Source organism: Aspergillus neoniger (genome assembly GCF_003184625.1).
Source record: "Aspergillus neoniger CBS 115656 unplaced genomic scaffold BO87scaffold_23, whole genome shotgun sequence".
NCBI lineage: Eukaryota > Fungi > Ascomycota > Eurotiomycetes > Eurotiales > Aspergillaceae > Aspergillus > Aspergillus neoniger.
This window is the reverse complement of record NW_020291151.1, coordinates 5,752-20,335: the sequence shown is the minus strand read 5'-3', so window position 1 is coordinate 20,335 and position 14,584 is coordinate 5,752. Positions and strand designations below refer to the sequence as shown.

The 14,584-nt window shown below is 49.7% G+C and overlaps 5 protein-coding genes across 5 annotated transcripts; 4 read left to right on the top strand and 1 right to left on the bottom strand.

Annotated features, from left to right (window-relative positions):
• Nucleotides 1-69: 69 nt before the first annotated feature.
• Nucleotides 70-2,557, top strand: BO87DRAFT_378008 (secretory pathway gdp dissociation inhibitor). The gene is made up of 8 exons (XM_025623702.1): nt 70-513; nt 569-593; nt 655-714; nt 777-804; nt 901-1,246; nt 1,298-1,852; nt 1,907-2,164; nt 2,217-2,557. Exons 1-8 carry the CDS (start codon nt 468-470, stop codon nt 2,303-2,305), a joined length of 1,407 nt encoding a protein of 468 aa, XP_025477980.1. The 5' UTR covers nt 70-467; the 3' UTR covers nt 2,306-2,557.
• Nucleotides 2,551-3,191, bottom strand: BO87DRAFT_378007 (PaaI family thioesterase). The gene is made up of 2 exons (XM_025623701.1): nt 3,063-3,191; nt 2,551-3,003 (listed from the first exon to the last, which is right to left on the bottom strand). The coding sequence occupies exons 1-2, from the start codon at nt 3,162-3,164 to the stop codon at nt 2,596-2,598; spliced, it is 510 nt and encodes a 169-aa protein (XP_025477979.1). The 5' UTR covers nt 3,165-3,191; the 3' UTR covers nt 2,551-2,595.
• A 728-nt stretch (nt 3,192-3,919) lies between these two features.
• On the top strand, nt 3,920-6,743 carry BO87DRAFT_378006 (origin recognition complex subunit 4). Its single transcript, XM_025623700.1, has 2 exons — nt 3,920-5,811; nt 5,883-6,743. The coding sequence occupies exons 1-2, from the start codon at nt 4,243-4,245 to the stop codon at nt 6,522-6,524; spliced, it is 2,211 nt and encodes a 736-aa protein (XP_025477978.1). The 5' UTR covers nt 3,920-4,242; the 3' UTR covers nt 6,525-6,743.
• Nucleotides 6,744-10,579: 3,836 nt separating this feature from the next.
• BO87DRAFT_398376 (uncharacterized protein) lies at nt 10,580-11,137 on the top strand (the record flags this gene model as incomplete). Its single annotated transcript, XM_025625369.1, has 3 exons — nt 10,580-10,604; nt 10,658-10,819; nt 10,911-11,137. 3 exons carry the CDS (start codon nt 10,580-10,582, stop codon nt 11,135-11,137), a joined length of 414 nt encoding a protein of 137 aa, XP_025477977.1.
• Nucleotides 11,138-13,491: 2,354 nt separating this feature from the next.
• On the top strand, nt 13,492-14,369 carry BO87DRAFT_362303 (uncharacterized protein; the record flags this gene model as incomplete). Its single annotated transcript, XM_025621626.1, has 5 exons — nt 13,492-13,598; nt 13,820-13,867; nt 13,972-14,015; nt 14,151-14,201; nt 14,281-14,369. Coding segments are annotated over 5 exons (339 nt in total), but the record flags the coding sequence as incomplete, so codon positions are not given.
• Between the last annotated feature and the right edge of the window lie 215 nt (nt 14,370-14,584).

Sequence of the window (14,584 nt, the reverse complement as noted above, 5' to 3'; positions counted from 1 at the left end):
AGCTGACCAGCTAATCGTTACGTCGAAAGCGGAAGACATGATCGATCCACTGCGGCACGACCGATGGGAAAAAAGGGGCAGGAGGAGAACTCAGGAGGCGAAACTGAAGATGGGAATGCTCCATCAAATTAATTGCATGGTCATAAGGAGCAAATCACCCTGAAATGACAACGTTATTTGGACTGGTGGAGCCAGGCTGGCGGGCGTTAAGACAAATAACGAATCAATATTTCCTGATCGATGATCCGCGGGGGGTGCCAAATCTACCCTGGCGACCTCCTTTCAGTTTCGCCCTCCTCCCCTTCAACTTCACCGCTGCCGTCTCCGCATCTTCTCTCTTCCCCTTCTCTTCCTCTTTCCTGCACATCTTCTCTACTACTACTCATCCGCGTGCCTCTTGACCCATTTTAAGATTTCTTTTCTGTTTATTCTTTCTTCATAGCCTCCCACCTGAAACTTTACACATCATGGAGGAGATTGCCCCCGAGTATGATGTTGTGGTGCTCGGCACTGGTATGTGCTACCCCGCCGCCGCTCGACGACAGCTGTACTGACGCCCCTCCTACAGGGTTGACCGAGTGTGTCCTCTCGGGGTAGGGACTCCTTGCTGCTTGCATTTCCACTGCGGCAGATTACTGACAGTTTGTTCTACAGTGTTCTCAGTGTCAAGGGAAACAAGGTGCTTCACATCGATCGCAATGATCACTATGGAGGGTGAGTTGGGCAGCTTCTTGGTAGCTATCCGTCATCCCACCCGCCACTAACCGTGACTCCAGTGAGGCTGCCTCGGTGAACATTGAGACTGTAAGTGCTCATAGATACCCCCACAAGCTGGATTTAGCTTGAAAATAGCTTTTTCTTCTCGGATTCTGGCTTGCTAACACATCCTCCATACTTTAGCTGTTCAAGAAGTACGGCAACGTCCAGCCCGGCGACGAGCCCTGGAAGAAGTATGGTCGCGTCAACGACTGGAACATCGACTTGGTCCCCAAGTTGCTCATGGCCAACGGAGAGTTGACCAACATTCTGGTTTCCACCGATGTTACGAGATACCTCGAGTTCAAGCAGATTGCTGGCAGCTACGTCCAGCAAGGCAAGGGTCCCAAGGCCACCGTTGCCAAGGTGCCCTCCGATGCTGGTGAAGCTCTGCGCTCATCTCTCATGGGCATGTTCGAGAAGCGGAGAGCTAAGAAGTTCCTGGAATGGGTTGGCGAATTCAAGGAGGATGACCCCTCCACCCACCAGGGTAGGTACAAGTACGCTTGATCGTTGTAGCGCCGGCGTTAATGCAACATAGGTCTGAACGTCCACAACTGCACAATGAAGGAAGTGTACGACAAGTTCGGATTGGAGGCCAACACCTGTGACTTTGTGGGTCACTCCATGGCCCTGTACTCATCCGATGAGTACATCCACAAGCCGGGTATGGCTGTCGAGACCATCAACCGCATCCGTTTGTACGTGAACTCGATGGCACGCTACGGAAAGTCCCCCTACATCTACCCTCTCTACGGTCTGGGCGAGCTTCCCCAGGGTTTCGCTCGTCTGTCCGCTATCTACGGAGGTACCTACATGCTCAACACCTCTGTTGACGACGTTCTCTACGACGAGAGCGGCAAGGTTTCCGGCATCAAGGCCACCATGAAGGACCGTGACAACGAGGCCGAGTCCATGACTTTCTCCACCAAGACCAAGAAGATTCTCGCAGACCCCTCATACTTCCCCGGAAAGGCCAGAGTCACCGGCTACCTGCTGAAGGCCATTTGCATCCTGAACCACCCCATTGACAAGACCGACAGCAGCGACTCGCTGCAGCTGATCATTCCCCAATCGCAGGTCGGCAGAAAGCACGGTAAGCTTTACTAACTAGGAACCTTGCTATTGTATTCGTGCTGACTCTCTCCAGATATCTACATCGCCATGGTGTCGTCGGCTCACAACGTCTGCCCCAAGGGCTACTACATTGCCATCGTCTCCACCATTGCCGAGACGGATGCCAACCACCACCTGGAGCTGGAGCCTGGGTTCGAGCGCCTGGGTAAGATTGAGGAGAAGTTCATGGGTGCTCCTATTCCTCTGTATGAGCCTATCGAGAGCGGTGAGAAGGACAACATCTTCATCTCGAAGAGCTACGACCCTTCGTCCCACTTTGAGACCACAACCGGTAAGCCCCCAGCGCGTAGACTTGCTGCAGGATGATAACTGACGTTTGATAGACGACGTGCGGGACATCTACCGTCGCGCGACGGGCGAGGAGTTGGTTGTTGAGGGTCTCCGGGAGGGCCAGAAGCTTGCGGAGGAGTAAGGAAATCTCCGTGGAATGCATATTGGGGTAAGGTAATATCTTGACGCTACGGGCGCTTTTGAATCGAGTCATCCTAATTTCTTTTGGACTTTCTCTACGCTCATGAATCATACCACTATTGGACTCGCACACTCATTTGGGTTTTGCGTCTTGAAGTAGTAGTCGGGCCTGCATATACATCAGTTGACCTGATAAGTTGGTGTCTGGTGCACCTGACGTGTGAATAATTCTATCTTAACAGACATCTGCAGTGTAGAACTTGCTTTCTATCATTATGCGCCAAGGCCAATTCAGATCTTGGTGTCGGCGGGATCCGTATTCGCCTTGTCATGCTCAGCCACGACACAAACACTCCCATCCAACTTCTGAATCTCGGCCCGTAGCAGCGCCATCCGCTTCCCCATATGCACCAGCTCACACACCAGCCGGATCTCCATCCCCACCGGCACTGGCCGGATATACGTAGTCTTCAAGTTCCGACTCACACCACCATAAGAGTACAAGCCCGGTTTGGATAGTGCCATGAGTAACGTCGAGGAAAGGACATCAATCATGGTGGCCGCACACCCGCCATGCAGGTTCTGGAGGTAATTGCATTGCTTTGGGATGACTTTAAGGAGATACGAGACGCGAGCCGGGGGACCCTCCGTGGCGGACTCGAACCGAAGGTTGCATTCGTGCGGGAAGAAGTCCCAGGCCTGCGCGGATCGTTAGGATGCTGTTTGCGGATGGGGCAACAAATGTATATAGCACGTGCCTCGTCGTTCTTATCCAATGTAGGAGGCCCCGTAGAGTAGCTGTGCACAGTCTGCTCAAACGGGGTCAGTTGGGATAGCGGACGAACGCTCGGTGCTGGCATCTTGGATGTTCGGAGGGGAGTTGTCGGAGCCATGGCCGCGGATGTCAGTCGATGGATGAATGTATGTGACTAATATTATGAGCACGTGGTTTTCTTTTTTGGTCAGGTTGCCATTATTGAGAATTATGTAAAGGGGCTAGGGGAAATCCACTTTTATAGCTCATTGAGCGAGAAAAGAGGATACTAATTACTCAGTTGCATGGGTGATCTCTTCATAGTCCGATGTCCTTGGATAAGGGTCCAAACAACCGAGGTTGCCGGCATATCGTAAACCTGCTTGTCCGTACGGACCTCTTGCTTGCCCTGGAAGTATGCTATAGCCGCTCAGGTCCCTGACTTGTCAGTTCCCTTCTTGGTAACACTTCCTTGCCTTTTTAACTTCATTGTATAGTTTGGGTGGGACATTCAAGCGTGGTTATTTGTCCCGACATTCGGGCCGTGATATACAAGCTATGCCATGATGCTTGTGATTCTAGCCAGTGGGCTCCGTTCGTCATGGACCTAATCTTAGCCACTTTCACAAGGATAGGATGTCCTGGGAGATGGTAAAGATGACAGTCTATACAGTCTTGTGGTGATTCTGAAAAGATGTTGCTAGTATGTATTTTCATAATGTTCTTTCCAACTTGTCTGTCAAGAACATGCACCTGACTTGGCGTCATGTCTTCTGCCTCAGGCATTAAAGGCACCCGTGCCTGGCCCGACTCCATCCAGACTCTCCGTCAACAATCAATACAATCCTTCCATTGAGCCAACCCCAGTCTATGAGATAAGCTGGCAGTGGTCATAATCAGATCTATATAAGCTATAAACTTTTGTCTAATCAAGCTCCTAATCTTCTTCCCCCTCATCCCGACCACCAATCTCATCGAAAGTCCCGGTCGCAGTCCAAAAATATTTCCTTCTCCGCATCTATCCCTCCGCTCCAGTGCCGCACCCTCTGATGTTTTCTATGCGCGCCATTGACCTATCCTTATTATATACCCGGACATAAAAGACGATTATTACGAAGCTGCACCCACAATTACGAGTAGTGCAGCTAAATCTCCCCCGACGACGCAATACACATTTCAACACAATGAAGGACCCGCGCGCCAGCAAGAGGAGAAGGGTGTCGGACGCACAAGTGGTTGACGAAGATGGGGATATTACCATGGGCGAGGGCGCTCAAGATGCACCCGTTTCGCCAGCAATTGAACAGACGAAAGCTGCATCTCCCGCAGCCGAAGAGCCAGAAACGCCAGCTACATCGAGGTCAAAGCGGCGGCGATCTTCGCAGGGCGCCGCTGTAACTGGAAAGGAGGATGAAGTACAAACTACAGATACACCTACGAGGGGTGGAGTACGGTCAAGTGGACGACAGCGAAAAGCGCCGCAGAGGTACGGAGACGAGGTCGTGAATACGCCATCGCGCAGGAGAAATGCTTCTACCCCAGGTGCGAATGGGTCAACGACGAGGAGCGCTCGCAGGGCCAAATATGTTTCGGAAACCGAGGGCGATGAGGAAGAGGAGGAAGCAGAGGTCGTCGACGATGATGACGACGACGAGGACGAACCGTCTCCGCAACCGAAAAGACGGCCGACACGGACGCGGTCGAAGAAGGCTACGGTTCGATTCGAGACGGATAAGGATGATGCGTCTAAAAAACGAGAACAGTCGCAGATGTCTCCTACACCGGATGATTATCAGGATGGGCTGGAGGACCTCGTGTCCATGCAGTTACAGCAGGATCTTGTCAACAATGACTTGACCAGCACTGAGCAGACCGTAGCCGCCAACGGGGAGCCACTTCCAGAATATGCTGCGAAGCTCCAAGCGCTTGTGCAAGAAGGTCTGACGGAGGAGCTGCGGTTACTGACAGGATATGTTACGCAAAAGCTGAACGGCAAACGACGGGTGCCACTGAAAGGGCTCGAGACTGAGTACCACAAGGTCAATCATCTGATTGAACAAACTGTCGCTGTCGGTGAAGGTAATTCGATGCTACTTCTCGGATCTCGTGGAAGCGGGAAAACCGCGATCGTTGAGACGATCATCTCGACGTTGGGAAAGTCGTACAAGAATGACTTCCACGTTGTCCGTCTTAATGGCTTCCTGCATACGGACGACCGATTGGCGCTCCGCGAAATGTGGCGTCAGCTTGGCCGTGAGACAAACACTGAAGATGAAGCTGGCAAGGTTAACAGCTACGCTGATACCATGGCTACACTCCTTGCTCTTCTGTCGCACCCAGAGGAGCTCTACGGTCCGTCCAATGAATCAGGTACTGCGACCGCAGCAAAGTCCATCGTCATTGTCCTGGACGAGTTTGATTTGTTCGTCACACACCCTCGCCAAACACTGCTGTACAACTTGTTTGATATCGCGCAGGCGCGCAAAGCCCCAATTGCAGTGATTGGGCTCACCACCAAGGTGGATGTGACGGAGATGTTGGAGAAGCGAGTCAAAAGTCGCTTCAGCCACCGCTACGTCTACGTTCCACTGCCACGATCCCTAGAAACCTTTTCTGACATCTGCTTCGCCGGACTCAACCTGGAAGACGAGGAAGTCTCGGAACTGCTAGAATTGGCTGATGCCGAAGAGCAAGCCATCCTTCAATCTGACAGCTGGAGTCGCTTACTGGAAGGATGGAGAGCTTATCTGCAGGTAAGTGCGCCTCATTGCACGACAAATAACCACACAGACCACGTTTTGCTGACCCTAGTGGGCAATTCCAGGGCCTATGGATCGACGAGGCGTTCGCATCCCACCTACGAAGGATATACCATCAAACTAAATCCGTGAAGGAATTCTTCACGAGTGCTCTGATTGGACTGAGCGACCTCTACCACAGCACCCACTCTCTCACTACTACTCCCGAAGGAACATCTTCCCTGGAGATCCCCACCGCTACCACCTTCACCAGTCACCTTCTATCCTGCCCGGACCCTGCCCCTCTCCCATTTTCCGCGTCGACCACCGCCTCCGCAAGTCCCTCATCTCTCCCGCTCTCGCTCCTCCTCGCAGCGACCCGCCTAGCAGCTCTATACGAACCAGGCTTCGAGACCACACAGCTCCAGAGCGCTGCGCCACTGGCACTCTCCTTCCCCGCAGCGTACGCAGAGTACGTGCGACTGCTGACGACGGCTAAGACATCAGCCTCAGTGTCCGGAGCCGCGGTCACTCCGGGACGGGTCTGGGGCCGGGACGTGGCGCGCGAGGCATGGGAGAAGCTCGTCAGCTGGGGGCTGATCAGCCCCGTCGGCGGGGGCAGTGGCACAGCAGACGGACGGATGTTCCGGGTGGAAATCAGCTTCGACGAAGTAGTCGAGATGGCCGGTACGGGAGGATCATTAGGACGGTGGTGGCGGGATGGCTGAGCCAGGAAAAAAGAAGAATGTTGCCTGCACGGTGCAGGAAATTGCCCGTGTGAGGTGAGGGGGAAACTCAGCCTTGCTTGTGTTCAACAACGGGAATATGTGGGTGTCTAGACTAAACTTACTTGGTACTATGTTGCATTGCAGGAAGAGGAATCTTACACACACACACGTTGCATGTTGCACATTCCGTTACTCCACATAAAGGGTTGAGGGGGTGGGACGGACGGGTCGAAGGTACTTACTTACTTTTTCTCATCGTTTGTAACAATTATTCATTCTGCCTATCCCTTATACTAGGCAGCAGCAGTAGCAGTAGCTACCTAGTATCCTTCCCGTTCTTTAGATAGAAGATGATAGCTGCCTAGACAGCAATTACAAAGACGTCTGCCTAGGCGCGCGCGCGCAGAGAGAGACCAACAACCAAAACAAGAAAAGAACAAGATGGAGGAGGGGGAAAGGAAGAGAAATCTACCTTGCAGAAAGCCTAGCCTAGCTATAAACCGACAAGTACTAGTCTAGTGTAGTCTAGTAGTCTGGTCTAGACGAGTAAGTTACTATACTAAATTATTGTTTTCCCCACATAGAAATAATCAGATTATGTACCTAGTAAATTATGGACTTTGGTATTTATTATGCATGAGCCGTGAGGTAAGTAAGTAATAAGCGGAGTGGTGTTAACTTGTTTGAGTAGTAGGTGGTGGTCGGGTTTATTTTACTAACTTATTAACAAACTAACATATTAATTACTGTGTGATTTGTTGTCATTAACTAGGTAGGTAGTAAGTTAGTGATGTTTGGCTAAGTAAGTAGTAGTTGCAGTAGTGATGATAATCAGTGGGTTGGGGATTTTACCCCTCATTACTACTTAGTATCAGATGTTGCGTGGGATGAATTTCCTCGCTGGGTTTGGTGTTAACTACTAGTAAGTATTGAATTAGTTAACATAGGGTGGCTAGAATTGTTTGTGTCTTTTATTGTGGGATGAGTAGTAGTAGTAGTAGTAGTAGTATATGCACGAAATATATAATCTACAGGTACGAAGATCTATTCATATTCCGATAGTATCGAATGAAATTAAGAGGTGAGTATGACTGCGTATGATTCTTATGCTATTCAGTATACGATCAATTGGCCGCGGATGATATTGACAGAATATGCATACATAGTACTGTAGAATGATTGACGACATGTGGCTGAGCTGGTCGGGTATCATGGAATTGACAGAAGTCAGTACGAAGGTCCACTTTCTTTTGTTTTTGGAGTGATATTTTTTTTTTTTTGGGTATATATGTATGAGGGTTGTTGCTCAATCATTGGTAGTTAGTGATATGAACTGAATGAATGATCATTGTAGTGGCCGTATCGTAGCGTAGGTTTTACATAGAAGATAGGAATAACCTGCGTGTATATGTGATAGTATAGAGTATAGTTGAAAACCTTTATTTCAATTACTACTCCGTAGTGGTCCACCATTGCGAGAGCTATGTCAAGTCGCTAGCAGCCTCATTATTTGCATATTCTACAGTGTAAATCCACTACCATCGAATCCACATCAATGGTCTGATTATGTGCATATGGTTATGCAATGGAAAATAGGTACTATTTAGGCGAGTAGTCGATAGATACGGAGTAGTAAACAATAAGATCGCCGATTAATACAGTATCTGGCTGTACGAGATACGTTTGTAATTCGCAGAATGATCGGTCGCGTGAATGGATAAGTAATAAAAGTGATCGACCTAGTACAGGTAAATGACTCGATGACTGGACGTGCTGTGTGGATGGATGGATGGATGTGCCTGACATTCTTGACTTTGCTAAGATGCGTAGTGACTAGTGTAGACTCTGCAGTCTAAACGGTGATGGGAGATGTGATTCGTGCTAATGGGGTAACTACTAATTGGTGCGGTGGGTTGGGTGATACCGTTGGGAGGGGTTGCGATGTGATAGATGGTCTACAGGGGTCATACTTAGTTTGACCAACTTTAGTGGTGAGGTAGCCAAGGATAATCATATGAGATGGGGCTGAGTGCTGCTCTGGACCTACCGCTGCATATCTAGTCGCTGTCTAGGTATGTACCTACTGCTAGGGTCAACTGTGGGGGAGGGAAAGGTAGTTGGACGGGATGGAGATGATGTGTATGTGGGTTGTGGTGGTCTGTGTAGGTGAGATCACGATGGCGGACGGTTATGATGATTGTCGCGATGGTGTCAGACGGGGCTGAAGGCTGTGTGGCAGAAAAAAGAGGGGAATCGGCAGAGCTGCCTTAGCTCAAACTGCCTAGTACGTACCACCTCATGGCAAAGCAGGGTAACCAGCCCGCGTCCGGAATGATGCTACTGCTGCTGCTGCACCGTCTCCTCATGGCAGGCAAGGTACATGGGCACGCTGAGGGGAGGGATTCACGCACCATTGCCCATGCAGTGCTCCGCGGATGACCAAAGATTGGCCAGCAGCCTGGGCTGAAATGAGCCATCATCCCTCCCCAGTGGTCTCGACCAGCCTTGTGCAACCCTAGCCACGCCAGGCCGTGAGCAAGGGAGGCTGCCGGACTAGTTCGAACGGAAGTCCGGCCAATAATGGGCGGTAGTCTGGTCGATCAGCGTGACAGAGGCAATCCTCGGTTGAGATTAGGTTCCTTTGGTCATCCTGGGTATGAGTGGTGATATGGGACACAGTAATCCTTTTGGAGGGAGGACTGGACCGATACTCCGCACTTGCACCCCGTTCATATCACATAGCTGGTATATGCCCACGCATAAGCAACTGTGATATAACCACGCTATAGACTTAATAATGGGGGCGAAATGCACCGTTATAGATTATGTACGTATGGGCGATGCAACTGCGTGGCTCTGAACCGAATCCTGGTGCGATCCTGGCTCATCTCCATCGCCTGTCGACTGGGGAACTAAGACGAATCGGGGCCACGTCTCTTGCACACTAATGCATGAAATGACCGTCTTGAGCTGGCGCAGGACCAAAGTGGAATCGGCGGCGGGGTTAGCCGGGAAGAGAGGCTGCCTGTTTTGCCGGTCGTAAGGTGTTCGTCTGGGGATTATTGAATGTTTTGGGCAGAAGATAGATTAATGTAATGCGCCCCGGAGAAAGATGTCATTGATGGGCTTCCGTAATCTGGACGGGATATTCCGCGCCCCAAAGTATGTTGCTGATGCTGCTGATGATGATCCGGTCCAAGCCAAGCCACGCTTGGGCTAACCGGACACTAAGGGGACCGAATAGCGACCTCCAGTCGCTAAACACATACACATGTAGACATCCTAGCAGGCTATTTCGTAAGCTCCGTAGACAGGAGTAACACACTGTTCAGAGTTGACCTAACGGCCAGCCTCGTACTTCGTCGGCTGGGGCTTGCCCAATAGTCGGGGATGGGCATCATTGGCCCATGCACCGACGATGCAATCAACCGAACAGATCCCTGTCGCGCCGCACCCAGTCAGCATCCGGGGCAGACCGGGTCTGTCTCTCGCGTGTGCGCGCGTGGGAAACCAAACCGGCTGGCCCTTCGCATGGCAGCGTGAGCAAAAAGATGGTGATCCGAGCCATTTTCGATCAGGTCGCACAGCATAGAAGATCCGATTGCGGGATGGTGGGAAAAGGGAACAACAGGCTATCCTTCCCCATATCACCCAGTCAGCAATCAGCATCATAATTCACGATTTGCCCATGAAAACAGCTGAAGGGAAACTCACCTGGAAGCTGGTCAGGTGGGACCACGACAAGGAAAAAAAGCCTTGGGTTTAGTTTTCGCGTGGAGAGCAAGGATCAGCGTCTGCCACAGAAAAGCATCAAATAGGAACCGGTGTAGTTATCATGCATGCTGGTAACCCCTTGCTTCTGCAGCGGCAGAAAGGAAGGCGTGGTTGAGGCCAAGGCAGAAGACATAGTACATACTTATGCCGATGGTGGGCCAAACTGCGTTTTGAGGCAGGACAGGCAGGGGTATGTATAGTGTGCCTATTTCATATCGGGCGTATCTCAATTCTTCAGCAGAAGAAGCGCTGAGGTAGTCCTGCATGGGAATGGAGACACCATGAGCGACGATGATGATGGCCATGGTGATGAGGAGCAGCAGCAGGACGAGATAGAACAACGAGCCAGCCAATCGCAGCGCAGGCTGACAGCAGTAGCAGCGCATTAGGTTGGCCCGAAGGAAGATGGCCTGAAGTTGGCCTGAAGCAGGGCCCCCCGCTCCGGCTCCGACTCCGGCTCTTTCCGCCTCCGACTCCGACATCCGTTTGGGGCCTTTTTCTCGCCTTATTTTCAGTTTTCGGTAAGTGGCTTGGCCGCTTTAGGCGGTAAGTAATTGTCTGTACGAGACTAGTCCATACCGTTTCCCTCCCATACGCAATGTAACGCTCAAGGTTCGATTGGCCGCCTCCCGGAAGATCCTCCACGTGCGTCTCGTCTCCTGGAATTGACCGACTCAGGCAGAGAGCCTGTTGACCCTCGGAGAGTTTTGCTTCTGACTAATCGATTTTCGCGCGACGATATCGGCCGCCATGGCCCCAATTCACGCCCTTCAGTAGCTGGACGCCGGAGTCGGACAATTTCCCCGGGACCCTGCTTGGAAGAGAATAGAATAGTCTGAAGACAATTTAGCAAAGTTCCAAAACAAGACAAAACTAGACAGGAAGTGACATGTATGCGGTTTAACTTATCTCCGCCCCCTTCCTCACTGAAGCGGTAAACCTTGAGCCCGGCCGCCCCCAGCGCCCAGCTTACCCAATCCGTATTCCCGTAAATCCTTAGCCCGTCACCCCCATCATATCCGGGGGCCTGTGGATTCATCATACAAATACGGTGAATCAACCATGCGCCCCCCAGGACAAATGCCGGAAAGTCCGATGTACACCGTGTGATCCGTCGCTAACTTACCTCAGATAGGTACGAATCCCTAGCCTCACCCAACAACTTACACAAGAGAAAAAGAAAAAAAGGACAGGGAAAAGTCTTACACATGGTAAAGAGTGGGGGTGACCAGCAACCCCCAACCGACCGACTCCTTCTAGCGTTTTCCAGAAGTCTTCCAGAATCCTTCTAGCGCATCCATCGGCGTCCCACCAGCCCCGAAACAAAGAACCACCAAGCGATAGCGCCCCAGGAGTAGATTAACTCAATTAACTCAACCGTGGATACAGCCTCACTAGTTTCTCTTTTCTCCAACGGGGAACACCGTATGTTTTTCTTGTGATCTCATATTCCTTCTACGGTTTCCATTGATCGGCAGATCGGAGGACCAACAGTCGGAAAAATTGGACTGCCTGCGAACCACATACGCTTCCCGTTCTGGAGGGAGGATATACTTGCTTGGGAAGGAACACGTTGTTGACGGATGGGTCTTTGAGTTTTTGCGGACTTGTAGATCCCCAGCCGATCGAAAATTGCGACGTAGGGGCGAAAGCATCTCAACTACTCAGGTAGGTAATATGGTGCGATTGGAGGTAAAAGGGGAAAATTGTCGAAAATAGAGTAAAATAAAACCAGAAAAAAAAGCTTGGTGAACTGAATGGACATCGGCGTCGTCCGATCCTGGTAAACTGTAGTAGTATACAAGACTAGTAACCGCTCTAGAAGCTTCAGCTGGGCTTCTTTCGCCACCGAACTACTGCACGATGCAGGAACAGTGCGTACTTGCTACGTAAGTTAATATCATCTCCCGTCATGATGGTAAGTTGGATTAGACATGCAATCCTGCTGGATTTTAGCCCTTCCAACAACTTCCTTCTAGAAAAACCCCCAAGTGCTTACTATCGTTCCAGATATCTGGCGCAGCCGATACTAACAGCACAGTAGTACAATGTAGCGTGTCTCCCTTTGCCCGACAGGATTCACATCCCATCCCATTCCATTGCCCCAGATAAACTATCCTCCTAAAATAGTTCATCCCAACCCCCCCCTTCCCCTGGAGAAATGATTCTAGAAGGATCACAAATGCCGGAAGCCGAAAGGATGCCTTCCCAACCACACTTTCAGCTCTAGCAGCTGAAACAAACAGGTCTTTCTCAGCCGACACTCCCGTAATCCAATAGACATCAAATTTACGAAGTACCCTGATGTTGGTTCAGGAGGTCCGTCGCCAATTGCTACTATTTTCAACTATCAGCCACAAACCAAGGTCGAGAAATTCTAGGGGCTTCCAGCCATCAAGATACAGTTCATCAAGGTGTCCAGGCTAGACTATCACTGTACTAGATACTCCGTAGAATTAAGACATGCTCATATCAAACAAATTCTAAGTGCGAACTTTAAAACCCGCGGCAGCGGAATATCCCGCCCCCTACATATTGCCCAGACACTATCTTGAACTTACACTAAAGGAAGTTAACGCAGTCTCCTAAGCGGCGCACAACCACACACACTAGATAGTACTACCAACGAACTAATTGGCAGATAGATATTAGATAGATTGTGTAGACAGACAGACCAGAGTCCAACCCTAACCTCCAAACCCGAAAACCCACCAACAGAAAAATAGTAAAACCGCATATGAGGGGAAAATTTTCCATGCCCCATAATGACGACACTTGCGCCCTTCCATACTTAGTTACCTAGTACCTACTGTAACTAAATATTCGTCATATGACCTCTCCGCTCGTCTCGTAAGAGTGGGAACCAAAAGAGAAAAGAGAAAAGAAAAAAGAAAAAAGAATTATAATTCTGGAAGTATGAAAAAGTATGGATGTGTATCACCGCAAAAAACCCACGTGGCGTACACACCCGCGCCCGAGAATACTCCAGAACAAAACCGTGTACGGAGTACCTACCATTTACTCTTTTCTTCCATGTGGGATGGATACCTACTACCTACCCACCAGCAAGTGGACAAAAAAAAAGAGAGGTTTATTCTTCCGTTGGCTCCATATCCTTGAAATCCGAAACATACAAAAATACAACAAATCAACTGAATCAGCGAAATAAATACACTGTAATATAACCTCCACCCTTTTTTTTTCCCTCTGTCCTCAACCCGCTGCCAAGACTTTACTTACTCCACCGCGCTGGAACCGCGTGAACTCTCTGACCGCTTTTCTCTTTTTCTTCTGGTTTTTGTGTTTCCGGATTGTTTCGGTATTGGGAATTTTTTTATGTATGGATCAGGGTGTGAGGGAGGGGTCGTACCTTGGTTCGGGTGATTTCAGGATGGAGAACTAGGTAATGGTGTAGAGGTTTCAGCCGAGGTATGGGTATGAATGTTCGGGAATGACGTATGAGTCACAATCTGGAACATTTTCCTTGTTCGTTCGTGTAGATGGGGTTTGGTGGCTGATAGGGTATGGATTTGGTTGAGGTATGTGTTTTGTTACTTGTGTTATGTTTCGTTATATTGAGTAAGGTAACACAGAGAGAGAGAGAGAGAGAGAGAGAAAGAAAGAGAGGAATTGTTTGTTATGTAATTGTAGATCCATAGACCGGATAGAATAGTAGGAGACCGGATATCTGGTTCTCCGGTCAACTAAACAATCGAAGTAACAGTATGTAGTTAAGTAGCTTAGTGATGGGGCAAGGATAAAGTAGCAAGTCATTTGTCTATTAACATACTGTATATAGTAGTGATAGCTGCACTGCTGCTATGGAGTATCTAACTACAACCTATATTAAAGATAGCTATCGCTCCACTAGTCTGCAGGTCACTCTATTAGGTAGGAGGGTAGGTGCTTTGCAGACTTTACGTACTAGCTACGTTTAGATAGATCCATATTAACTCACTAACTAACTATACTCCGTAGCTAGTTAGTAGCTGCTACCTATTCTGCAGTAGAACGGATGAAGATGGATCAAAAAGAAAGCGGACTGAGCACAAGCCTGCTGATTTAGGCTGAATACGAATAGATTTAGCGGCGAATCAGCTGATATGGAAATGATGGAGGCGTTGCTCGTATTTGTCTGAGTATTGTGTGGCTGTTGATAACTTGATAGATAGGATAGAAGTCTAGAGCTAGGCAGGTAGGTTGATCGTCCAACTGCCGTGTGTTGATTTCGGCTATTATCGGGGGTATTGCCTGTATAGATCCTAGCCTAGCGTAGTTAACTTCCA

What these genes read in the sequence shown, in the direction of transcription:
- BO87DRAFT_378008 (XM_025623702.1), top strand. Translation starts at nt 468, where the DNA reads ATGGAGGAGATTGCCCCCGAGTATGATGTTGTGGTGCTCGGCACTG. An exon ending in TGTTGTGGTGCTCGGCACTG is followed by an intron (nt 514 to 568) that starts GTATGTGCTACC and finishes CCCCTCCTACAG; the next exon opens with GGTTGACCGAGTGTGTCCTC. An exon ending in ACCGAGTGTGTCCTCTCGGG is followed by an intron (nt 594 to 654) that starts GTAGGGACTCCT and finishes TTTGTTCTACAG; the next exon opens with TGTTCTCAGTGTCAAGGGAA.
- BO87DRAFT_378007 (XM_025623701.1), bottom strand. Translation starts at nt 3,164, where the DNA reads ATGCCAGCACCGAGCGTTCGTCCGCTATCCCAACTGACCCCGTTTGAG. An exon ending in CATTGGATAAGAACGACGAG is followed by an intron (nt 3,004 to 3,062) that starts GCACGTGCTATA and finishes CGATCCGCGCAG; the next exon opens with GCCTGGGACTTCTTCCCGCA.
- BO87DRAFT_378006 (XM_025623700.1), top strand. Translation starts at nt 4,243, where the DNA reads ATGAAGGACCCGCGCGCCAGCAAGAGGAGAAGGGTGTCGGACGCACAA. An exon ending in GATGGAGAGCTTATCTGCAG is followed by an intron (nt 5,812 to 5,882) that starts GTAAGTGCGCCT and finishes GGGCAATTCCAG; the next exon opens with GGCCTATGGATCGACGAGGC.